The sequence below is a fragment of the Enhydra lutris genome, unplaced genomic scaffold (genome assembly GCF_002288905.1).
Source record: "Enhydra lutris kenyoni isolate GAN:26980312 unplaced genomic scaffold, ASM228890v2 scaffoldscaffold8, whole genome shotgun sequence".
Taxonomy (NCBI): Eukaryota; Metazoa; Chordata; class Mammalia; order Carnivora; family Mustelidae; genus Enhydra; species Enhydra lutris.
Genome location: NW_019154092.1, coordinates 7813703 through 7839803, shown reverse-complemented (window position 1 = coordinate 7839803; position 26101 = coordinate 7813703). Strand labels below are relative to the sequence as shown.

At 38.2% G+C, this 26101-nt stretch overlaps 1 protein-coding gene across 3 annotated transcripts in view; it reads left to right on the top strand.

Moving 5' to 3' along the window:
- Nucleotides 1-26101, top strand: part of LOC111142686 (ralA binding protein 1) — a 64652-nt gene that overhangs the window by 17694 nt on the left and 20857 nt on the right. For 2 of the 3 annotated variants that reach the window (XM_022495985.1, XM_022495983.1), the window contains exons 2-3: nt 20012-20310; nt 22268-22726. In XM_022495985.1, the coding sequence (XP_022351693.1) occupies nt 20067-20310; nt 22268-22726 (703 nt within the window). In that variant the 5' untranslated portion in view covers nt 20012-20066. Of the gene's footprint in view, nt 1-10920; nt 10939-20011; nt 20311-22267; nt 22727-26101 lie in introns of those variants that run through there. The other variant, XM_022495984.1, reaches the window with a different exon arrangement.

The following is a 26101-nucleotide window of genomic DNA, read 5'->3' as shown; positions in this document are numbered from 1 at the left end:
TTTTTTTTTAGTGTGCGTTTTTTTTTTTTTTAAATTTTAGAGAGAGAACGTGTAATGGTGAGGGGCAGAGGGAGAGAAAGAATCCCAAGCAGACTCCCTGCTAATCGAGGAGCCTGATGCAGGGCCCAGTCACATGACCCTGGGATCATGACCTGAGCCAAAATCAAGAGCTGGCTGCCCAACCAACTGAGCCATGCAAGCACCCTACTGTTCTAAACAGCTGTAATACATGGAGTGAGGGAATCTTTATTTTTTGAGCACTTGCTGGGTGCCGGGTACTGGGTCTATTTATATTTGAGAGAAGTCCTTAAAATTGGTTGCCTTGAAAAGTTGTACAAATATTTAAAATGAAGCTTTACATAAAAGGTTATTGAGCTCAGGTCATGATCCCGGGGTCCTGGGATCGAGCCCCGGGTTGGGCTCTCTGCTCAGCGGGGAGCCTGCTTCCTCCTCTCTCTCTGCCTGCCTCTCTGCCTACTTGTGATCTCTGTCTGTTAAATAAAAATAAATAAAAAATTAAAAAGAAAAGGTTATTGAAAACAAAAATACTAGTAAAACTCATTTTGGAATTGCTTATAGAGCTACTACTGTGATGTGAGGAAGAGTGGCAGTTCAAGATGAATTGAATGTTAAATTAATTCAAAACCACTACAGATCGAGAGGCAGATACTGTGACAGGTTGAGAATAAAGCTGCATACTATTGCCATTATTTAAAAATGGGGTGTGTTTGTCAGTTATAGAAACAGTGGTTTTCTGTGACCAGGACTTTCTTTCTTCCCAATGCCCCCCTCCCCAGGACTTTCTTCCAGACCTTTTCATAAATAGGAATCTTTCACCAACCTGCCAGCAATGGGTGCCTTTAGATGAATATAGTTGGATAAGGAGCTACTAAAGAGAATAAAGAGAACTGGGAAAGAGGAGGAAGGGAAGCTCCCCTTCCCTGTACTGGGAAGAAGACTTTGTAAGGAAGATTTGTAAATTATAACTGTAGTTTTAAGATGTTGGTAATTTTAAGTAGTTTTTTTCTGAAGTTGAAATAGTGAATCAAGAACTTTTGAATTTCTTCTTAGGAAAATTACAGGAAACAAAAGCGTGACTATAAAACTGGAGAAAAGACTCCAAATTGAAGTCCATTTTGTTACCCTACTAGTATGGTAACAAACAATTGAAAAGCAGCAGATACCAACTAAGTTTTCAACTTAGGTTTAGCATTTTAAGAAAATGTATATTATGAGGGGCCCTTGGGTGGCTCAGTGGGTTAAAGCCTCTGTCTTCTGCTCAGGTCATGATCGCAGGGTCTTGAGATCAAGCCCCGCATCGGGCTCTCTGCTCAGCAGGGAGCCTGCTTCTCTTCTCTCTCTCTGCCTGCCTCTCTGCCTACTTGTGATCTCTGCCAAATGGATAAATAAATTTAAAAAAATTTAAAAAAGAAAATGTATATTATGAGTATATTATATGTATATTTAATATACTTATATTTAATATTATATATATATTCTTATTTGGTATTTGCCGAATTTAAATAATACTCTTATTTGGTATTTCATTATTAATATACGTTTAAGTGTATATTAAAGAATATATTATGACATTAAATTTAGCTTTCTCAGGTTTTCCTTATGTTACTTTTTTAAATTAAAGGACTATTTTTAAAGCAGTTTTAGGTTCAGAGCAAAATTGAGCAGAAGACAGAAAGATTTCCCATACATCCCCTATCCCCACACATGGATAGCCTCCCCAGTTATCAGCATTCCCCCTCCCCCCACCAGGGTGGTGCATGTTATGCTTGGTGACCCTACATTGACACATCATAATCACCCATTCCATAGTTTACATTAAATCTCACTCTTGGTATTGTTCATTCTGTGGGTTGGACAAACATATAATGACCTGTATCTGTCATTATGGTATCATACAGTATTTTCACTGCCCTAAAAGTCCTTTGTGCCATTCCTGTTCTTCCTTCCCTGCATCCTCCTCTCCCCCAGCCACAGCAACTATTGATCTTTTAGCAGTTTCCATAGCTTTACCTTTTCCAGAATGTCGTGTAATAGGAATCACTACAGTAAGTAGCCTTCTTAGCTTGGCTTCTTTCACTTAGTTAATAGGCACTTAAAATTCTTTGTCCATTTAAGATTTCACTCATTTATTTTTAGCCCCGAGTTCTGTTGTCTGGATATACCACAGTTTATTGTTCACTTACCAAAGGACATCTTGGTTGCTTTTAAGTTTCGGCAATTATGAATAAATGTAATTCTCTTAAGCTAGCTGCTATAAACATCTTTTTTTTTTGTTTGTTTGTTTTTTTGGAGAGAGAAGGCAAGGGAAAGGAAGCTAGAGTGTGTGTGTGTGCACAAATGTGGTGGGAGGACAAAGGGTGAGGGGAACGTGGGAGGGACAAGGGCAGGGGAGAGAATCCCAAGCAGACTCCCAGCACTGAATAAGAATTCCTTTTGCTCCATATCCTTACCAACATTAAAAAAAAAAAAAAATACTTTAATTACTTATTTGACAGACAGAGATTACAGGTAGGCAGAGAGGCAGGCAGAGAGAGAGGGGGAAGCAGGCTCCCTGCTGAGCAGAAAGCCTGATGTGGGGCTCGATCTCAGGACCCTGAGACCATGACCTGAGCTGAAGGCAGAGGCTTAACCCACTGAGCTACACAGGCACTTCCAGCATTTGGTTTTGTCAGTGTTTTAGATTTTGGGCATTCTAATAGGTATGGTTCTTTTCTTTCTTTCTTTCTTTTTTTTTTGGTATTTTTTTTTAAGTTGAGGTGTAAGTGACATATAACATTGTATTTATCTCAGGTGTACAATGTAATGATTCCATATTTGTATACATTGCAAAATGATCATAAGAAGCCTAGTCAACACCCATCACCATACATAGTTATAAGAACATTTTTTTAAAGAAAAATAATTTTTTAAAAGATTTTATTTATATGAGCGAGAAAGGGAGAGAGAGACAGGCTATGAACAGGGAGGGGGCAGAGGGAGAAGCAAACTCCCCCCTAAGCAGGGAGCCCGATGTGGAGCTCCATCCCAGGACCCTGAGATCATGACCTGAATCAAAGGCAGACGTTTAACCGACTGAGCCACCCTGGCACTCCTAAAGAAAAATAATTTTTAAAAAGTCTAAATTTGTTTTATCAGGTTCATTGATTTATAATTCCCTAATGACATGATATGGAGCATTTTTCATTTATATATCATCTTTGGTGTCTTCTGGTCTTTTGTCCATTTTTAAATTGGTTTGTTTTCATATTGTTGAGTTTCAAGAGTTCTTTGTACATAACAGCCCTTCATTATATTGAAGTCCTTTATGGCTGTTTTCATTTTTGGTCGTAAGTCTCTTAATTTTTATGTTCACTCTCCCACTCTCCCTCCTTTCCCTCTCTTTTGCTTGTAAAGTATTAACTAAAGAAACTAAATTTTATGCCCTATAAATTTTGAGTCTTAATGATTGATTAAGGTTTTATTTGCTTATTTTAGCAAGGCTGGTGTGTGAGTCCATCAGAGAGCACATTAAGGTGTGGTTTCTTTTTTTGTGTGAGATATTAGCAGCCATTGAAAATCATTGCTAGTATCCATTTTTAAATTGCTGATTAAGTGGTCATTGTCCTTCATTTCTTTATTAGGTGGAAAGTTTTGATCAAAAGAAACTTGTTGCATCAGCACTTGTTGTATAGGAAATTCAGAATAAATTTTTCCCCCTTTGTTTACCAGCTACTCTAAACAATGAGATGGTTCTCTACCATCCTTCAAAGTGACCAATGAGTTTTATTGATGAGTATCATTATGAACTCATAGATTTAAATATACTTGATATATTTTAGTTTATTGCAATTGTTTTATTAATTTTTGTCTAGTGGGAGCATTTTCTAGTTGGCTTCTGAGTCCTTTCTTTTGACTTGATTCCAAGCATCTTTCATAACTTTTTACTTTCTTTTATGACATGATATTTCAGCCTCATGGTGTATATGTATCCTGTTCTTAGATGTGGTGTCAGCCTAATGGGAATACCTAATAGTTCCATGTATTATGTTGTTAGGTTTACACAACTTAAAAAAATATGTATTTATGTCATGACAATTTAGTAGACATTTTAAAAAAAATCATAAAAATTGAAAGAGAAAATATTTTTATTTCACTCTTAAATAACTAAAATTAATGGTTTGCTTGTGCCTGCTGGTTACTGTACATATTAATACTTTATAATCAGATTGGACATTACCACTCTCATTTCTTGTCTTGTGTTGATTTTCACATGGTACTTTAAAAAAAAATTGTGGCAGCTATTCCCCAAAATCCCACTTCACAAAGATATGTCATTGAAAAGAATGTCATTCAACCTAATGTTGAAATTGAACTTCTTTTAGCTAGTAGTTTGTACAGTGTCTGACAGATGTTGGGTGCTACTGTTTGTCTCGAATTGAAAATACCCCATGGCTCCTGTATGACTTGGCTTATGATGCTCTGGGTGCCTCAGTGCACGGTTTGGGAACCATAGGCTAGCTACTTCTGCCCAGTTTCTATTGTAACCAATGGTGTGCATTTTAAGTTTATTGTTTTGTTTTATTTCTGTTTTTGTTTTGTTTTGTTTAGTAATCTCTACACCCAACATGGGGCTTGAACTCACAACCTCCAGATCAAGAGTTGCATGCTCTTGTGGCTGACTGAGCCAACCAGGTGCCCCCCATAGTGTGTGTTTTTAGTTATTGTTAAGTAAAGTTTGTTGGTCCTTCCACTCTCCAGTTGAGTTCTCATTTAAGATTTATTTGTGAGTAGATTATGTGATTATGAAATGTGGTAGGAAAGAGGCCTGTCTCCCCACTCCCCTTTACAAATTCTTTTAAATATATTCTGTTTCTCTGTAAGTACCAAATGATATTTATTACAATTTTTTAAATGAGAAAACTTTTTTGTCTTCTGTATTAGAGTTACAGGTAGTGATAGCACTTTTGATTTTGTTTAAAGACAATAATCTAGTGTGGGTTTTCCCCTGATACTTAAAAAACATACATACTCTTTGATTTGGACAACTGTATGTAGGACTGAATTGTGTCCTTCCCAGTCTTTCACCTTGGAGGCAGAGGGTGGAATTATTTCCTGTATATTTTGGCTACTCATTTGCTAACACCTGACATTCTAGTTTAGTCTATTCTATTCTATTCTATTCTTTTCTTTTCTCTCTCTCTCTCTCTCTCTTTCTTTCTTTCTTTTCTTTCTCTTTTTCTCTTTCTTTCTTTCTCCATCCCTTCCTCTCTCTCTCTCTCTTTCTTTTTTAAGATTTATTTTAGAGAGTGCACGAGTGGGGGAAGGGGCAAGGTAGGGGGAGCAGACTCACCACTGAGCGGGGGAGCCTGATGCTGGACTCAGTCTAGGACCCTGAGATCATGGTCTGAGCTGAAACTAAGAGTTGGACACTTAACGGACTGTGCCACCTGGGCACCTTAAGGGCATCTGACATTCTAATCCTCAGAGTCTGAACTTGCACTTTCACTTTCAAACTATGCTCTTTATTTTATTATTATTTTTGATATTAAAGTCTAGTTGACACAAATGTTGTATTAGTTTCATCGGTATAGTGATTCCGCAAGTCTGTATGTTACACTGTGCTCACCACAAGTGTGGCTACCATCTGTCACCACACAATGCTATTATAGTACCATCCACTCTGTTCCCTGTGCTGTACCTTTCATCCCTGTGGTTTATTCACTCCATAACTGCAAGCCTGTACCTCCTCCTCCTCTTTACTCGTTTGCTCATCCGCCCACCCCCTCCCTTCTGGCCCCCATTAGTTTTGTTCTCTGTAGTTATGAATCTGTTACTTATGTTCTTCAGATTTTGGTCTTATGTGGAGGTTGAGTTTACAGATTGCATTATGTCAATTTCCTGAATTAACTTTAGTTTTTTTTTGTTTTGTTTTCTTGTCATTAGTTGTATGTTAGATGTCAGCATTGAAATGGCATTCATACTTCCATTTTCACTCTAGGGAACTTAAGAATTTTACATTTTTAAATTTTCTTTTACATATATGTCTTGGCTTAGGTATGTTTTTATTTTATTGGGTTTTTTTTTTTTTTTTGTCTTACATATATTGTTTTAGTCAGTGACACTGAGAATGTTGGGAATCTGAGTGGAAGACATGAAATCATTATGTCATTCAGTGAATTTCTGTGAGTGGCACATGCAACTCTAATTAAATGTTTATTGGTTTGGATAAGCTCCTGGGGTTAGGGGAGAAACTAAAGATTAAGCCTGATAATATATAAGATGGGTACAGAAAAGAAACAACAACTCACATAAAGAGTAAAGACTCTATTTCACAGCCCTAAACAAATGTTAGTAGATTTAAAAGGACTAATTATATAACAACTGAATTGCATGGCAGTTGCTCTTTGGGGATATGCATGAGAAATTATTGTCAAGCCTGTAAATGTGAATACTAGTTTGCATTTTGTGGCCACAGGTCATAAACCTCAAACATACTATCATGCGAGGAATTTCACTGTTGATGATATGAGCTGCTCTAAACTTTATCTGCTTCATCTGAAGGATTTTATCTGTCCCATTTTGTTTATAAACTTAAAAAATTTTTTTCTTGGACAACAATATTCATATTTTAAGAGAAGTCCCTTTTTCTTTTATTTCTTTTTAATCTTTTAAATATTTATTTATTAGAGAGTGTGTGTATGTGTGTATGCACGTGCGTGCGTGCATGCATGCAAGTTGGGGGAGAGACAGAAGGTGAGAATCTCAAGCAGACTGCCCGCTGAGCATGGAGCCCGATGTGGGGCTGTCTCAGGACCCTGAGATCATGACCTCAGCTGAAATCATTCTCAGACACTTAACTGACTGAGCCAACCAGGTGCCCCTTTTATTTGATTTTAAAATAAGAAAGGCAGTATTCCTTTTTGGTAAGACATGATTTTTTCAAGTTTTTTTCTTTTATTTATTTATTTATTTATTTATTTATTTATTTATTTATGTGACAGATGGAGGTGACAAGTAGGCAGAGAAGCAGGCAGAGAGAGAGGAGGAAGTAGGCTCCCTGCTGAGCAGAGAGCCCCATGCGGGGCTCGATCCCAGGACCCTGGGATCATGACCTGAGCTGAAGGCAGAGGCTTTAATCCACTGAGCCACCCAGGCACCCTCAAGTTTTTTTTTTTTTTTTTTTTTTAAGATTTTATTTATTTATTTGAGAGAGAGAGTGAGCATGAGGGGGGAAGGGTAGAGGGAGAAGTAGACTCCTCGCTCAGCATGGACCCTGATGCAAGACTCATCCCAGGACCCTGGGATCAAGACCTGAGGCAAAGACAGATACTTAACTGACTGAGCCACCCAGGCGCCCGAGGTTTTTGTTTTAAGATTATATCAGAAAAATTTCTAAGGTAGTTTAAGATATCAAATAGTACTTGGTATAGAGTTACTACAGGAGGCTGAGACTTTTGGCTGTAGAAGACCTGCCTACAAAGTCTGCTCTTGGCTGGCGTTGGAGAACTTGACTGTTAAGTTTCCTACAGTGTGTAAAACTTTTCCTAAATGGGAATAGTGGCATACTGTGTCTCAACTGTTGGTAAAAGTGGTGCGGTTTCCACTGAATACCTGCTTTCTTTCTGGGAGTCTGGAATTCTGATACGTGGTAGGCTCCACAGAGACCTTGGGCTCAGTCTAAGGAGCTGCTGGCAGACAGTACTTCACATGTTACTGTTGCTGGAAGGGAGCATTTAGCTGCTTTCTGGGACAGCACTGCAGGAGGATTCTTGGAAGCTTAAGCCTGGTGTCCTATGGACTTCTCTCCACTTGCCTTTTCCTTTGCTGTTTTTGCTTTGTATCCTTTCATGTCATAAATCTCAGCCACAAGTATGACTCTGTGCCAAGTTATGTGGGTTGCGGGGTGATCTTGGAGGCCCCCCAATGCAGTACTGAAAGACTTACAGTGTAAAACCCTGTCCCATTCTGGTATACCCCCCTGCCCCCTGCAGTCTTAATTTTTTCCTTTTAGCTATTTTTTTTGGTATTTCCTTCTTTCTTTCTTTTTTTTTTTTTTTTTAAGATTTTATTAATTTATTTGACAGAGAGATAGAGAGTACAAGTAGGCAGAGCAGCAGAGGGAGAGGGAGAAGCAGACTCCCTGCTGAGCAGGGACCCTGATGCAGGACTCATCCCAGAACCCTGGGATCATGACCCGAGCCAAAGGCAGCCGCTTAACCGACTGAGCCACCCAGGTTCCCTGGTATTTCCTTATTTCTAAATGATATACTAAAACTCCTTTTTTTTTTTTTTTTTTTTTAAGATACCAGTTTTCGGGGTGGTGTATTAACTGGGTGTTACTGTAGATGACAATTTAGGTCTCATAGCCTTTCCTGAATTCTTTCCCTTTAGCAGTCTGATACAGTCATGCCTATCACAGTGTTTGATTGAATCAGTGTTCATTGTTTTCATTATGATGACTGGACAAATACTGTATAATGCCAAGCCAGGCAATAGGCTATTATTCTATAGTTTCATTTTCTCATCTACTTTTTTCTTTTCCTAACAGTTAATGGTTATCTCTTATTTTCAGTTTGCTTTTCTGTTCTGTTCCTATGACCGATTTATTCCAAAAGCTCCAGCAGCTCTTTACCAGATCTTACTGTTCTTTTCCACGTGGTCAGAGGTCTGTAAATCCCATTGTCCTCGGGAGCTCTTCTTCCTCCTGTGTCACTGTGAACCGTGTCACTAGTTGGTCACAGGCCTGCTTTTCCTGGGGCTGCCTTTGCTGCTTTCCAAGGTTGCACTCAAGTCATTGGGGTTCTTGAGAAAGTGTATGGGAAGTACCTTCTTTGAGACTGTGTGTCTGAAAATGTTCTTTATTCTACCTATATGCTTGAATGGTTGTTGGAACTAATTTTCTTTCAGAGTTTAGAAGCTGTTTTCTTTATTGTCTTTAAATTCTCAGTGTTCCTGTTAGCAAATTGTCCCTGATCCTTTGTAACTACTCTTTCTGGAGGAATCTGTTTTAGTATTCTCTGTCTATCCCATTGTGCTCTGAAACTTCTAATGTGCCTTGGTGTGGGTCTCTTCGTTTATTGTGTGGGGTGCTTAGTGGTCTCTTGTGGTCTGAGCATTCTTGTCCTTTAATTCTGAGAAAATTTCTTCATTTGAAGGACAAAATGTATTGTGGGTGCAGATACTGTTCACAAAATTTGGCATTTTCAAATAACAGGTTTATACTGGGTAGAGGTTCAGTATGTAATACATTAATGAGCCAGTATTTGGATTCTCTTATTACAGATTTAGGTTGGAGAGTCTTAGTTTGCAGCTTATTTTTAAAAACTGTAAAAACAAGGAAAAATTGCTTCTGCTGAATTTTAGCTTGGTATTTATTAATAAGGAATATTTATAAAATGCTGAATTTGTTTGACTTGTAAACTAGTTCAGCAGGTTATTGGTTTTCTAGACTGGGTCTTTTTCTGTGTTGATATTATCAAGTTTAATAAACCATTAAACCATTATTGGAGTTATTCTTGAAAGCTCATTTCGGGAGAGTTTAGCAATCTTTCTTTCTTCTCTATATTATTTTGTCCTTTTGCATGGGTGAATAATTCTTATTACATGTACTGATTAATACTGGTACCTGAGCAGAAAAGACTTTTTTAAGAATAATGTATATCCTAGTTCTTTGGAGAAAAACTGAATGTTTTTATGACACTTAGTTAGGTTTGAGTCTAGTTTTGTGAAACTTTTTTTTTTTTTTTTGCTTTATCTCAATTATAACTGTGAAAGTGCTTTTTACACTTTTAACTTAGTGCTTTTTGTCAGATACTGCTGAAGTAACATCTTTTACCTTTAGTGTAGTGCAACTCATGCATCTGCACTGTATTTTATATGCCACATACATACTTCAATATTTTAATGTTTGTGCATTATTGTGCACTTTCAGTTATTCATTATTGTGCATTATTGTGTATTTTCAATTTGTTTAACCACTTTACTACTAAGATTTTGCCTTTCCGTGCCCATTTTTCCCTTCACAGATTTAAATAAATTTCTTCATTAAAAACTATGGTGATGAAAAAACCCATTTTTTTTACCTGCAGTTCTCTCTGGAGAGAAATTACTCTTTTATACAGGAACCAGCCACAGGCTTTCATTTAGGAAAGATTAAAAGAGACATTTCTATTGTTGTGATGTGGGCATCGGGGTGGTGGGATGTTTATGGTAGAGGTGGGAGGAGCAACATTCTCGAAAAGGAAGATCTGGAGCGCCTGGGTGGCTCAGTGGGTTAAGCCGCTGCCTTCGGCTCAGGTCATGATCTCAGGGTCCTGGGATCGAGTCCCGCATCGGGCTCTCTGCTCAGCAGGGAGCCTGCTTCCCTTCCTCTCTCTCTGCCCGCCTCTCTGCCTACTTGTGATCTCTGTCTGTCAAATAAATAAATAAAATCTTTAAAAAAAAAAAAAAAAAGAAAAGGAAGATCTGTATTTTTTAATGGCTTGTGATCACAGTCATCTCTATGTATAGCATCCATGGCTTGCTCCCTTCTGAGAGATTTTATTGAGATATTCAATGAAATATATAGTTTATTACGTTTTAACAAATGTGTACATACATATAGCCCATATGCCTGTTAAGATATGGCACATAGCTGTCAACCCAGAAGATTCCCTCCTGCTGTTTTGTCCTCAGTGCTTGCTTCTGCCCCATAACCCCACAACAACAGTTTTTTTTGTTTTTTAAATTTTTTATTTATTTGACAGACAGAGATCACAAGTAGGCAGAGAGGCAGGCAGAGAGAGAGGAAGGGAAGCAGGCTTGATGCCGAGCAGAGAGCCTGATGAGGAGCTCGATCCCAAGACCCTGGGACCATGACCCAAGCTGAAGGCAGAGGCTTTAACCCACTGAGCCACCCAGGCGCCCCCACAACCACAGTTTTAAATTCTTTTGACAGAGGTAAGTTTCCTTGTTTCAGAACTTCACATGAACAGAATCCTACATTATGTGATCTTTTGTGTCTAGGTGTGCTGACTTGAAATTCATGTTTTGTTGTGTGTATGAGTAGTTTGTTCCTTCTAAAAAATGCTAATGTTTAAAAAAATGCTAACCTGAGTATATTGTAGTTGATTTAGTCTCTTGTTGATGAAAATGTAGATGTTTCTAGTTTTTATGAATAAAGTTACTCTGATTGTAAGCCTTTGTGGATATATTTCCATTTCTTTTGGGTAAATACGCAGTAGTGGAATATAGTAGGATTTAACAAGAGATACTGCCAAACACTTCCAAAGAGGTCAAATTTTACATTCCCACCAGCAGTGTATTAAAACTTCCTGGTGTCCCACATCTTCACCAGCATTAGGAATGATCTCATTCCATTTAAATTTTAGCCTTTCTAGATGGTGTTTTTTGATAGTTTACTGTGGTTTTAATTTGCATTTCTTTGGTGTTTAGTGAGTTGGAGCTTTTTTCATGGGCTTCTTGACTAGTCATATATTTTTATTTGTTAATTGTTTTCTCAACTATTTTGCCCATTTTTTCCCCTGGATTGTTTACCCTTTTATTATTGAATTGTAAGAAGTTCTTTACATATTATGGATATACATTTTTTGTCAGGTATATATTCTGTAAATGTCTTTTCCAAGATTGGCTTGACTTCATTTTCCTAATAGTGTTTTTTAATGAACAGAAGGTTTTACTTTTCATAAGGTCCAATTTTTCCATCTTTAATATTATAGTTAATGTTTTCTGGTTGTGACTGGGAAATTCTTAGCCTGACATCTTAAAAGTCTGTTTTTCTTTAGAAGTTTTATAGTTATTAACTTTGAAATTTTATTTATATGATTTATCATGAATTACATTTTATGTATGAAATGTGACAGAGTGGCTTGAGCTTCTCTTTTTTTCCATACGGTTATCCAACATCATTTGTTGAAGACTTTCCTTTCCTGCATGAATACCTTTGGAACCTGTATTGAGAATCAATTGACTGCATACATGTGGGTCTCATTCAGAATTTTGTTTGGTTCCACCAACCTGTTTGTCTTTGTACTCCAATACCATGCCATCTTGATTACTTTAGCTTTAATAACTGCACTTTTCCAAGGTGGTTGTGGCTGTTCTGTTTTGTGCATTTCTAAAAATTTTAGGATCAGCTTGTCAGTTTCTTTTGAAAAGCTTGTTTGTTTTTTTTCCCCCCTTATTGATGTATAACTTACATGTAAGATGCACCCAGTTGGAAGTGTACAGTTCTTTGTGGTTTGGCAGTTGTGAATACCTATGAAACCATCACCACGATCATGATGTAGAACACTTTATCATCCCCACATTCTCTTGTACTTCTTTGCATTCACTTTTCTGGCTGACCACGTCTGTCCCAGGAGCACCTTTGATTGGCGTTCCATCACTACAGATTAGTTTTGCTTGTTTTAGAATTCCATATACATGGACTAATGCAATGTGTGTTCTTTTGTGTCTGGTTCTTTGGTTCATTGTTTTTGATACTCATCTATGTTGTGTTTATCAGTAATTCATTCCTTTTTATTGCTGAATAATATTTCATCAGGATGTATGATAATTTGTTAATTTTCGCTTGTTGATAGATATTTGGGTCATCTCCAGTTTTTGTCTGTCATAAATAAAGGTACTGTGAACTTTCATTGACAAGTCTTTGTGTGTGCTTACATTCTCATTTCTCTTGAGAGTGGAATTGTTAGGTGATAAAAGTGTATATTGGGATACCCGGGTGGCTCAGTCATTAAGTGTCTGCCTTCAGCTCAGGTCATGATCCCAGGGTCCTGGGATTGAGCCCTGCATCGGGCTCCTTGCTCAGTTGGGAGCCTGTTTCTCCCTCTGCCTGCTGTTTTATTTATTTATAAATAAATTAAAACATTAAAAAAAAAAGTGTATGTTAATTTTATAGGAAACTATTAAGTACTTTTCCAAAGTGACTATGTAGTTTTACCTTACTGTCAGTAACAGATGAGAATACCAGTTGCTGCACATTCATGTCAACCCTTGGTACTGCCAGTCCTTTTAATGTTAGTGGTTGTGTAGTAGGTTTGTAGGAGGTAATGTGGTTTTAATGTTCTTTTTTTTTTAAAAGATTTATTTATTTATTTATTTATTTATTTAACAAATAGAGAGACAGCCAGAGAGGGAACACAAGCAGGGGGTGGTTTTAATGTTCTTTTTTTTTTTTAAAGATAGATTTATTTATTTATTTATTTATTTAACAAATAGAGAGACAGCCAGAGAGGGAACACAAGCAGGGGAAGTGGGAGAGGGAGAAGCTGGCTTCCCACTGAGCAGGGAGCCCAATGCAGGGCTCTATCCCAGGACCTCTGGATCATGACCTAAGCTGTGGTAGGTGGATACTTAATGCCTCAGCCAACCAGGCACCCCTACTTTGCATTTTCTTAAAGAGTATAATGATATTGAGCATTGTTTCATGTGCTTTTTGATTGTGTATTTTCTTTGGTGAAGTATCTGTATCTTTTGCTTGCTGTTATTATTTGCTCATTATTTTGTGATTGGTTTGTCTTATTGATTTGTAAGATAATATGTACCTTCTAGGTTGTATGTATACACATTTATTTTTTCCTAAAGAAATGAGTTCTTTGTCAGATTTATATATTACAAATATTTTCATCCAGTACGTGGATTGTTGTTTAATTTTCCTAATTTAATTTTCTTGCAGTGTGTAGATGGTTTAGCTTTTGATGAAATCTCATTTATCAGTTTGTTCTTTTATGGTTTGTGCTTTGTGCTTTTTGTGTTCCACCTGAGATATTTTTGCCTGTATTTGCTTGTTCTGTCGTTTACTGAGGGTTCTGAGATAAATGGGGATTTGTCTATTTCTCTCTTTGTAGTTCTGTCAGTTTTGCTTCATGTATTTGGAGTTCTGTTATGAGGCATGTACGTGTGTAGAATTGCGTCGTTTATGGTTGTGGGGATGTCCTTTATTTCTGGCAGGGCTTCTTGTATTGCAATTTATCGTCTGGTATTACAGTCACTCCACTTTTCTGATGTTATGGGTTTGTATGGTATATCTTTACCATTCGTTTACTTTTAACCTCTCTGTATAATAATTATCTTTAAAGTAGATCTCTTATAAACAGTGTATCACTGAATCCTGCTTTTTTGTGCAGTCTGATTTTCTCTGCCTTTTTATTGGACTGCTTAGTTCATTGCCTATAGTGTAATTACTGGTTTTAGTTCTATATTGCAATTTGTTTTCTGTGTAATTAATCTTTTCTTTGGAGGTTTTCTTTTCCTCTTTTGCTTCTGGCTTCCAAGTGTGGTCTCTATTGACACTGAGGTGGGGTGGCCTCATTACCGCTGGGTGATGCTGAAAATTCTGACTCTTCTCTAGGCCTCCTCTGAGACTACCCAGCAGGAGTGGAGTGGGGCTCTTAGTTACTTAAGTTTGGGATGGAAGTCCAGATCCTTCACATGGTCTCCATTGACACCCTTGCAAGAGCAGAGTACTCTTAGCAGCTGGCAGGTGTGGAAGGCCCAGCTCCCCACTTGGGGCACCCCTTGAGGGTGCAACTCTCATCTCCTTCTTACTGGTGCGGTTGGGGGCATGGCTACAGATTTTTCTGGTGTTTGCCTGGAGCTATTTACTAACTCCACTATTATCTTAAAAGTTTTCTGGGATGTAGAGGTAAAAAGAAAACTCTGGAAACTCCCAACTCTGTTCTTAGAATCCTGAGGCACCTGGGTGGCTCAGTGGGTTAAAGCCTTTACCTTCGGCTCAGGTCCTGATCCTGGGGTCCTGGGATGAGCCCCGAATCGAGGCTCTCTGCTCAGCGGGGAGCCTGCTTCTCTCTCTCTCTCTGCCTTCCTCTCTGCCTACTTGTGATCTCTCTCTGTCAAATAAATAAGTAAAATCTTAAAAAAAAAAAAAAAAAATCCTGAGGTCCTTAACCACCAGCCTTCTTATCTGTCAGTCTTATTGTCTTTTTTTTTTTTAAACTAATATTCAGGATTTTTAGTTGTACTTACCAAGAGGAGTAGGGATAAGTGTTCTTTTTTCAAATCTTTACAAATTTACATCAGTTCTTCTGTTGCCTTAGAAGTAGGAATTTCTAATATTTGTTTTATTTTCTTACCTTAGGCTACTTATACTCAAATTTACCAGGGACCTTCTAGGGCTGCTTCTGCCCATTTATTTGGTGAAGTGGCTCCTGCAGTGGTCCCGTGTGTCCTAATGGAAGCATATTAATGTTTTAACATCATTGTGCATTCAGGCCTTCACCCTTCATGTATGCTGTTAGCTGCTGTTCTTCCTTCTACTCATTCCCAACTCTTGGGGAGGCAAGTCAACAAATATTTGTCTCAAGTAGTTTTTGCAAGATAATCTGTTGAACGCTTTATGGGGAAACCTGTCTTCTCCACCAGACTAGGATGGAAATTGAGTAATGATAACAAATGAACTGGGAGAACGTGTGTGTGTGTGTGTGTAGACATAGGTTACAAAATTCTGTAGGACAGGAGAGAACAACCCAAATCTGTGTGGCGTTTGGTTGTACATATTCCTGCCCTTACTCCTCTTACTGTGAGTTTTGTCGCTTGCTGGCTTTGGAATTAGTGAGGACTCGGCTACATCAAGGCTGATGTCTTCAGCTGGGCCCTCAGTTGGCATTCAGTCAGAACCCACCTTGTCTTTCCATGCCTTTCCTGCCCTTCCCAGGAACTGCTCCCATCAGACCAGGTTTGCTGCCATCCCACAAATAAGCCCTGTGTTCCTGCCTGTGTCTGTACCGCGCCTTTCCTCCTGGCATGCATGTCCTCTCCTCTGCATGGTCGACACGAAGGGCAGTGTAATGGGAAGAGTGGATGCTTTCAGGGTAGATCCCAGTTTTCCTTCTTGCTGTGTGACTTAGGGTTAAGTCACTGTGACCCACTCCTGTTTGTGAACATGGAAAAGTACTTCTTTTCTCACAGGATGTACTAAGTTTAGTTAATGTATGTGAATGTTGCTGAAGCCACAGGAATTCAAATAAAATTTGGGTTCCATTGCTTTGTTTCCTTAATTAAAATGTAAGGCAAAGGGTTCACTTCTAGTCTTTGTCTCATCGGCAGTACACAGTATGTTAAGAACATGGAAAAAACTAATTAGTTCATTAAGTAAATGTTTGAGTACCTCCTGTAATGCCTGTGTTGTGTTAAATGCTGGAACTTACAAATTTGCTGGACAGGACAGATGGGTGCCCAGGCAATTAAAACAACACAGGGCTTGCAGTGCCGGAGGTGTGTTTCGGAGATTTTGGGAGCATGGAAAAGGAGTGATGAGGGAGGATTCCTGGATAAAATGTTGCTGGTAATTGTTCCTTTTTTTTTTTTTTTTTTTAAAGAACAGCTTTATTTAGGTATAATTTACATATCATAAGATCTGTCCACTTTAAGTGTGTAATTCAGTGATTTTTAGTAAATCAACCAGTTTGTTGTAACCTTTACCACCATCCAAATCTAGGCTGTTTCCATCACTTCAAAAAGATTCTTCATACCCATTTTTAGGCATCATGGTGAAGGATAAGTGTGCATTGGCCATGCAGAAGTGCGGGAAGGAGGGCGGGCTCCTCTGGAATGAAGACAGCATGCACAAAGCCAGGGGAGCATAGGACAAAATGGCTCAGTGTGGAAGGAATGCCTATCAGCGGGTTTATTTCTGTAGTTTACAGCTGTGCTCTTCCTGGCAGCTGTGTTCTGGATTCCCTGGTCCTTGGAGCTTAGTTTCCTCACCTGTAATGTGTAACTGTTAGGCTGCTGGGCTCTAGCTCTGCCTAAACTCTCAAATCCTGTGATCGTCAACACTTGTGATGCCTTTGGGGGGCCTGGATGGCTCAGTGGGTTAAGCCTCTGCCTTTGGCTCAGCTCATGATCTCAGGGTCCTGGGATGGAGCCCCACATCGGGCTCTCTGCTTGGTGGGGAGCCTGTTTCCCTTCCTCTCTCTTTGCCTACCTCTCTGCCTACTTGTGATCTCTCCTCGCTGTCCAATAAATAAGTAAAATCTTAAAAAGCAAACAAACAAACTTACGATGCCTTTGGTTGAAAAGAAAAGAACCTGTTCTTCTAAAAAAAAAAAGTAGCCAAACAGAAAAACAGAAGAATTAGAGTAATGCTTACAGATCCTTCAATGGAACTTTTTGCTCTTTTTTATGTTTTCCTGATTATGTGAGCAATAATGCATCGTGGGTAGAAAAATTGTGAAATGCAGGAAGATAGGAAGAAAACATAGGTCACCTATGATCTTATCATTCAGAGATAATTGTTATTAACATTCTCTGGTTCTTATGAGGTTGTTTTTTTTTTTTTTTTTTTTTAAAGAGAATGTGCATGTGTGTGAGCAGGGTGAGGGAGAGAGAATCCCAAACAGCCGAGGCATCCAGTGCAGAGCCTGACCCTGGGCTTGATCTCACAACACTAAGATCATGACCTGACCCATCAGACGCTTAACCGACTGAGCCACCCAGGCACCCCTGTTTTTACGAATTTTTTTTTACATATATGTTTATATACTTCAGTATTGATATTGTGCTGTAAAGTTGTTTTCCCCCACATTATTAAATAGTATTAAAAATGTGATTTTAAATGCTGCATGATTTTTATGAAATTAAAAAAACACGGCCTGTGCATTTTTTTAAAACAACAATAGTAATAAAAATAATAAAAGAACACAGTAAGTTTCAGACTATGTAGAAGGAATTAAAAAAAACCTCTCTCTCTCCTGTTTTTACCATTTCAGGAGTTAACAGTAGTTAACTGTTTCTTTAATGCTTTCATAAATTGTATGTATTAATTTGTATTCCATTATGTGGATAAGTCATAATTTAACTGATCTTTTATAGATAGCCATTAAGATCATTATGTTTTTGCTTTTACAGTGTTGAAGTAAATATTTTCAGGTGTATGTCTTTGAATTCTTGTAAAAGTATATCAGGAGGATTCCTAAAAGGAATGCGTGGATCAGAAAGTACATTTTGTATTTTGGTATATATTGCCAAATTGCATTTCAAAAAAGACTGCTAATTTATACTTCTATTATTAGTAGATATTCTCATGAGTCCCTCTCTGCTTATATCTTTACAAATATTTGGTATTATATACTATTTTGTTCTTTACAGTCTGATGTTAGAAAATTGGTAACTTACTGTTTTATTTTATGGTTTAAAAATGAGAATTGTACTTGGGGGTCCCTGGCTGGCTCAGTGGGTTAAGCCTCTGCCTTCAGCTTAGGTCATGTTCTCAGGGTCCTGGGATGGAGCTCCACATCGGGCTCTCTGCTCATCAGGGAATCTGCCCCCCTCCCCCACCGCCTCTCTGCCTACTTGTGATCTCTCTCTCTTTCTCTCTCTGTCAAATAAATAAATAAATAAATAATCTTTAAAAAAATTAGAATTGTACTTGAACATTATTTTCATATGGATATTAGTCATTTTTCTATGAATTACATCATATCCTTTGTGTAGGTATCTTGATTTGTTCATATTTTTATTGATTTGTAAGAACTCTTTGCAGTTTAAAGAACTTAGCTGTTGCAAATTGCAATTAAAAAAAATTTTTTTTTCTTATATTTGCTTGTCTTGACTGTGTTCATGGTCAGAAAAGGTCTTGTCGGGGCGCCTGGGTGGCTCAGTGGGTTCAAGCCTCTGCCTTCAGCTCAGGTCATGATCTCAGGGTCCTGGGATCGAGCCCAACATTGGGCTTTCTGCTCAGCGGGGAGCCTGCTTCCCTTTCTCTCTCTCTGCCTGCCTCTCTGCCTATTTGTGATCTGTCAAATAAATAAATAAAATCTTTAAAAAAAAATTAAAAAAAATCAATTAAAAAAAAAAAGAAAAGGTCTTGTCATGTAGGGCTTGTGGATTTTTTAAAATTGCAAAATAGGGGCGCCTGGGTGGCTCAGTGGGTTAAGCTGCTGCCTTCGGCTCAGGTCATGATCCCAGGTCCTGGGTTCGAGCCCCACATCGGGCTTTCTGCTCAGCAGGGAGCCTGCTTCCTCCTCTCTCTCTGCCTGCCTCTCTGCTTACTTGTGATTTCTCTCTGTCAGATAAATAAATAAAATCTTTAAAAAAAAAAATAAAATTGCAAAATAACCTTAAAAGTAAGTGCAAAGAGAAACAAGTGATCCTAGTAGTTTTCCAAATGAATATGATAAGTATATTAATGAGGAATAAGAACTAATCCAAGTAACTTTTGAACACTGTATGTGGACTGTAACCTCTAAGGAAGAAAAAGTGAACAAATCTTGAGTTCTTACTGTGTTTGTCCTTTGCAGTGTCCATTCTAGTGAATCTATTTTGTTTGTATTTTAGGATTGAACAAATAAGGTCTCCCTTGTTTCTTTCAACAAAATTGCAGTACAAGATAAAATAGTTATTATCAACACAGAAATGACTTAATATCATGCAATATAGAATTTAAGCATCTATAATTGTGTGAATCATCAAATATATCACTACAGCTATTGTAAATTTTAATAATGATTCTGAACTATTCATGCATAGCTATATAAGTTGTTTTTATAATTTATTATTTATAGTTCATAAATAATATAGTTCACAAATAATTATATAGTTCATAAATAATTATAATATAATATAATAATTATAATTCATAAATAATATAGTTCATAAATAATTATAGTTCATAAATAATATGAACACATTGTTCATAACCTTAAAGAAAATAGTAAGATTTATGTAGCCACCAAAATGAAACCCCTTACAATGGGGGACTTCTTTGTAAAAGAAACTCTGTATACTACTTTGAGAATTCTGATTTTCATTTGGTTTATTTTTCTAGTACTTAAGCTAGCTGGTGCTTTCTACAAAAGCTCTTTGAGGACTGAAATGTGTGATGAATGGAATATAACTTGAGATGATAAAATGAAGGAATATTTCTAAAGAGGGGTCGTGAAGAGAAATATTTTTGGTTTGTAAATGCGAGATTACTCACCATGTTTTGTGTGTGTTTGGTGCTTTTGTGTTTTGGTTGGTGTTGATGACCTTTTTCCCTTATGTGCAGGTGTAATGGATAGGTAACAGAGAAACCCTCTTCACTGTCTCATCAGGGAGGCAGAATGACTGAGTGCTTCCTGCCCCCCACCAGCAGCCCCAGTGAACACCGCAGGGTGGAGCATGGCAGTGGTCTTACCCGAACCCCCAGCTCTGAGGAGATCAGCCCTACTAAGTTCCCTGGATTGTACCGCACCGGCGAGCCCTCGCCTCCCCATGACAGCCTCCATGAACCTCCTGACATAGTGTCTGATGATGAGAAAGACCATGGGAAGAAAAAAGGAAAATTTAAGAAAAAAGAAAAAAGGAGTAAGTGCCATTTTTCTCTATGCTTTTGATATGTTTTAGATAAACTCTTACTCTGATCCCTTACCTGCTGTCTTCTGGAATATGTCCAAAGACTCTTGTTTGACATTCTCTGTTCTTTACTTTTCTGGGTCTCAATTTTTGTATACTAGAGTTGTATTTTAGGGTCCTATTCTTGTGAATAAAAATACCAAGTTTCCACAAATGGTAAAGTTTTTTGGTAGAAGTTTCTTATATTGGTTATTTTAAATAATGTATAAGAAGTAGATATTGGAATTTTACTTATATAGAATATTACTTTCTTGGCTAGGTTGTGTAAGCCATTTGGGGTACTACACTTTATTGGAACTGTGAAAAAAGTAGTTATTTGTTTGTCTTAAGCAAATACCATAATGCATTCTATTTATAGTTCCTATTCAGTAGGAAAGGTGGGTTGTTTAAGCATAGCTCTTTAGTATGTTAAAAGCAGATCAGTTGAGTTATTTCAAGTATTGCTTTATTTTGAATTTTATGGTATTTTTAAGTTAATTTGTTTTTTGAAGCATAACACTGAGGTAGAATGGACACATTGTGTATAACTTGAATGAGATATCGCAAAATGGATATATGTCCTTATAATTAGAAGCATCTGGAAATAGAGTCTTATCAGCACCCTAGAAATTCCCTTCCATTATCCCTTCAAAGGGAATCCCCCACCCTTCCCAGAGGTAAAGCTTCTTTCAATATAGCTTGAAACTGCCTGATTTTGAATTTATAAAAATTAAGCATATTTCCTTTTGCATCTAGTTTCTTCTGCCCAAAGGTACATTTGTTAGATTCATCCATGTTGTTTAACGTGACAGTAATTCATTTTTTATTGCCGGATTTTGTTTCGTTGCATTAATATACTAGAATGTACTCTGCTGTTATTGGTCATTTGGTTGTTTGCCTTCTTTGGCTCATGAATAGGGCTTCTGTGAGTGTCACAGGTGTTTATACATTTCTGTTGTGTATGCCTGTGATTGGAGTTCCTCTCTTATAGGCCATGCTCATTTTAGCAGTAGTAGATCATGCAAAACAATTTTCCAAAGTGGTTGTACCAGTTTACACTCACACCAGCATTGTCTGAGAACTGCATTGGCTTTATATCATGGTATCATGCCCTCCATGTTCCCGCCCTTCTGGTTGTAGTATTTTAAATAGAGGGTGATTTGTGAAATAATTTTTTATTTTTGTTATGAAATAGCTTTTAAGGCAGCTGGCTAAAGAAAAGAATAGGAGAATTATATTTGGAGGCAACAAAACCAAGCGAGGATAGTTCTAATATGATACAGAGCGTCAGTGTGGAAACCAGGGCTCGTGATGCTGGGAAATGGGTGGATGCATCGGCCACCACCCAGAGGCGAGGGAATCTCCTGGCTCTGTCCTTCATCCACCTGAGGCTTCAGTCCCTGCTCCAGTCTCCAGAAGGAACTTAACAGATAGTGACAGGAGGGCAGGGTGTGATAGGGGAAGTACCAGAGCCTCCAAACACCAGTGCCATTTGTGTCATGGTGTCAGACTGCTTCAAATTACAGGGACCAAATGTGTGAAAAAAATCTAAAGTGAGTACGAGCACATTGTCAGATCATGAGAAAAAGCTCTATTATAGAAGGACCCTTTCCATTAGCCCTCTGTAGATCCTTTGTTGTGTATTCATAATACTTGGTTTGCCAAAACTCCACCTAAAACCAGTCGTAAAGGTAACTGGTCCTCTGCATTTCCCCGTCTTGTGGTCAGGAGATGTCACTGCCTCATCTCCTTTGACCCGAGAAGAAACCTGTTTCATTACTGGCAGTACCCAGGAGGCACTGGCCAGGAGTGAAAAGCGAGGTAGCCAGTGCCTGGTAGCACTTTTTTTTGGGTCCTGTTTTTAGGAAGTTTATGGCTGGGTTGACATTAAACAGATAGATGACTTCTATTTCCTGTACTTCTTCGGCAGCTGAAGGCTATGCTGCCTTTCAGGAAGATAGCTCTGGAGATGAAGCTGAAAGTCCTTCCAAAATGAAAAGGTCCAAGGGAATCCATGTTTTTAAGAAGCCCAGCTTTTCTAAAAAGAAAGAGAAGGATTTTAAAATAAAAGAGAAACCCAAAGAGGAAAAACATAAAGAAGAAAAGCACAAAGAAGAGAAACATAAAGAGAAGAAGTCGAAAGACTTGACAGCAGCTGATGTTGTTAAACAGTGGAAGGAAAAGAAGAAAAAGAAGAAGCCAATTCAGGAGCCAGAGGTGCCTCAGATGGATGTCCCCAATCTCAAGCCCATTTTCGGAGTTCCCCTGACCGATGCAGCTGAGCGGACCATGATGTACGACGGCATCCGGCTGCCGGCGGTGTTCCGCGAGTGCGTGGATTACGTGGAGAAGTACGGCATGAAGTGTGAAGGCATCTACAGAGTGTCAGGTACTGGGGATACGCACTCCTCTTGGATGGTCTGAAAATTCACTTCCGTTTTTCACAGGAAGGAAAATGATCGACTTGTGAGGAAAATTGTGGCATGGGTCCTAAGTCTTGTCCATTTCCTCTATCCTTCCAGTTGAGCGGAAATACCCCCCAGCTTGTGTGTGTGTGTGTCCACAGTTTGCTTTTCTGTGATATTCCCTTCCCTTAGGAGGCTTTCCACACTAGTTTTCACAGTTGGGAGCAGCCCCCGAGTCAAAGAGAAGCATCTGAGTAGCCTCCCTTCCCTCTGGTGCACTCAGACTGTGCTTTATTCTTCCCGCCTCCTTCCTCTCTGAGCAGGGCTCAGTGTTATGAGGGAGATGAGCAGGACAAGGAAGGGTATCTGGGTGAACAATGCGTCTTGGCCGCAAGACACTTTTTAAAAAACGATTATTTATTTATTTATTTATTTGATAGAGATCACAAAGGCAGAGAGGCAGGCAGAGAGAGAGGTAGGGGAGCAGGCTTCCCGCTGAGCAGAGAGCCCGATACGGGGCTCAATCCCGGGACCCTCAGATCATGACCCGAACCGAAGGCAGAGTGCTTTAACCCACTGAGCCGCCCGTGCGCCCCCCGCGAGACACTTTTATTGACATAATCCTCTTCCCTGAGTTCGGCTAAGGGACATACAAATGTTACTTGCTTAATGTTTAGGCCCAAATGTGAATGCTTTTGTCAGCTGCGTGCAGCTGTTCCATAGATGAGTAAAACTGATTTTCCATCTATGTATGTTCCCTATCTGTGAAAATTAAAATTTCATGTTTGGCAAGAATAGAATTCATTCAGGTGTCTAAAATCAAGCACAATGTATACTATTGTACTGATTAAAGGAAAAGGATTCTGTTTCTTACAAAGTAGTAGGACTTTTGAACTATATAGGGTAGAAGTCTGTCCTGCCTGTGGCAACATCTGTCCTCCAGATCATCGCCTTCCTGTGATTCAGTTTCTTAATACTGAGATCTGTTTTATAAAAACTTGTTGGTCACACGTTTTCATTATGAATCAAATCATACACATTTAGAATATATAGAGAGACTCTCTTGAGTTTTTCCATTTATTTGGCTCATACACATTTTTAGAGGGCAGGTTTGATATTTTTTTTTTTCTTTTTTTGGGGAAGGGACAGGCACCTTTGGTATTTGGGGAACCCTTTACCTAGTCCCCTAGATAGCATGTCATTGTTTAAGAGTATTCTAGCTAACATGTTAACCATTTTCTAGAAAATAAAATCCACAAGTTAGGCATTGAATTTGAATTTATAAATCTTTAGTAACATGAAAATAAACACATTTAAATGAATTTGAAAATTTGGCTTTTATTTTGTTTTTTTTTAGGATTTTATTTATTTATTTGACAGAGAGAGAGAGCACAGGTAGGCAGAGCAGTAAGCAGAGGGAGAGGGAGAAGCAGGCTCTCCACTGAGCAGGGAGCCTGATGTGGTGCTCGATCTCAGGACCTTGGGATCATGACCTGAACTGAAGGCAGCTGCTTAATGGGCTGAGCCCCCCAGGAGCCCCCCAGAATTTGACTTTTAAAGCTAAGTAATGATGAAAAAACCCCTAACTAATGATTAATTGATTTGTAAAGATTTAAACAGTACTGACATAGCTGCTTTTCTCACATGAGTTTGATAGGCAGAAAGGAATTTTGTTGGAGGTGAAAGTTTCTCTGAAGAGTTTCTACAGCTTTGTTCAACAGATTCTTTTGTTTTTGACCTATTTTTGATGTTTGCATTCTTTTGGAGAGTCAGAGTTGCAGAACTCCTCTCTTTGTGTGCCAGAGCGTTCAAATGGAGCTGTTCCCCTGATCATTGATTCCTGGAGGCTGAGCTTCTGCTTTGATCAATTTTTTATTATTTTTTAAGCTCTGACAGTGTGCTGCATTCTGGATTAGAGTTTATGGCTGTGACTTTTCTTTCTTTGAGTGCCCATAACAATACTCCTTTCTGCTGGAGATTTTTGGCTCTTATTCATATGTAAATTCCAGTTTTAGAACAAATATATGTCATTTTGGACATGCTCTTTCTTTACCTAGGATGTTCTATTTGAAGTGTCCAATTCTTTTTTTTTAAGATTTTATTTATTTATTTGACAGACAGAGATCACAAGTAGGCAGAGAGGCAGGCAGAGAGAGAGAGGGGGAAGCAGGCTCCCCGCTGAGCAAAGAGCCCGATGCGGGGCTTGATCCCAGGACCCTGGGATCATGACCTGAGCCAAAGGCAGAGCCTTAACCCACTGAGCCACCCAGGCGTCCCTGAAGTGTCCAATTCTTAAAAAGAAAACATTTTGATAATTTCAGAGTAACAGCAAACCAGACACATATTTTAGTTGTTTACTTGTGCAGTTTTCTGGATAGACAGATGGGGGAGAAAAATTAGATACATATAAATAGAGGAGGTCTTTGCTAAGAATTTTACTTGAAGTTGTCACTCAAGAAAAAGGGAATTATTGAGGCACGGAGGTGGCTTAGGCAGTTAAGCATCTAATTCTTGATTTCGGTTCAGGTTGTGATCTCAGGATTATGGGATTGACCCCCACGTCAGGCTTCACACTCGTCACCAAGTCTGCTTATCCCTCTCCCTCTGCTCCTCCCCTCCTCCAATAAATAAATAAATAAATAAATAAGATCTTAAAAAAAAAAAAAAAAAGAATTATTTTCTTTTTCAAAATGACCATTATATAAAAATAAGCTTTGTCTTCTTACTTTCATACTTAGAGTTAACCGATTTTGTCAGTGCTGGATAAGTTACAGACCTTTTGGAAAGGAAGGTTTTCACATAAGATAAGGAATGTCAAAGCCTGGACGGAAGCATTATTGATTATAAAATGCTGTTCAGATTAGATGACACTGGAGTATTTGCATCGACCATTACAGTCTCTTCGCCTTAATCTGTGGCTTGTTTCAAATAATTGGCCTAAAGTTTTGAGCATTAAACACAACAGAAAGCTACCTTGTACTTTTATGAATCCATATCACTTAAATGCAGATTGGCCTAAGGACTTAAAAACTTATAAAATGTTTGAAAAACAGTCATTTTGTGTGTCAGCATTTCTTTCTGTCCCCTAAGAAAAGCAAAACAATTTGATTTTAGAAACCCAAGTTTCACTTTTTTTGGTTCCAGCTGTGTTTCAGATTAAGGAAATAACAATTGAAACTTAAAAATAGAAATCAGATGGGGATTATTTAATGGACAAGATTTTTCAAAGAGTGTGTTTTGACAGCAAACCCACCTTTTGCATTTATCATATGTTTGCTTATAAAAAAGTAATTATTCACAACTTTTGGACACATTTATAAATACTGAGTTGTGTTTTATGTTGTCAGTCTTGTAACTTG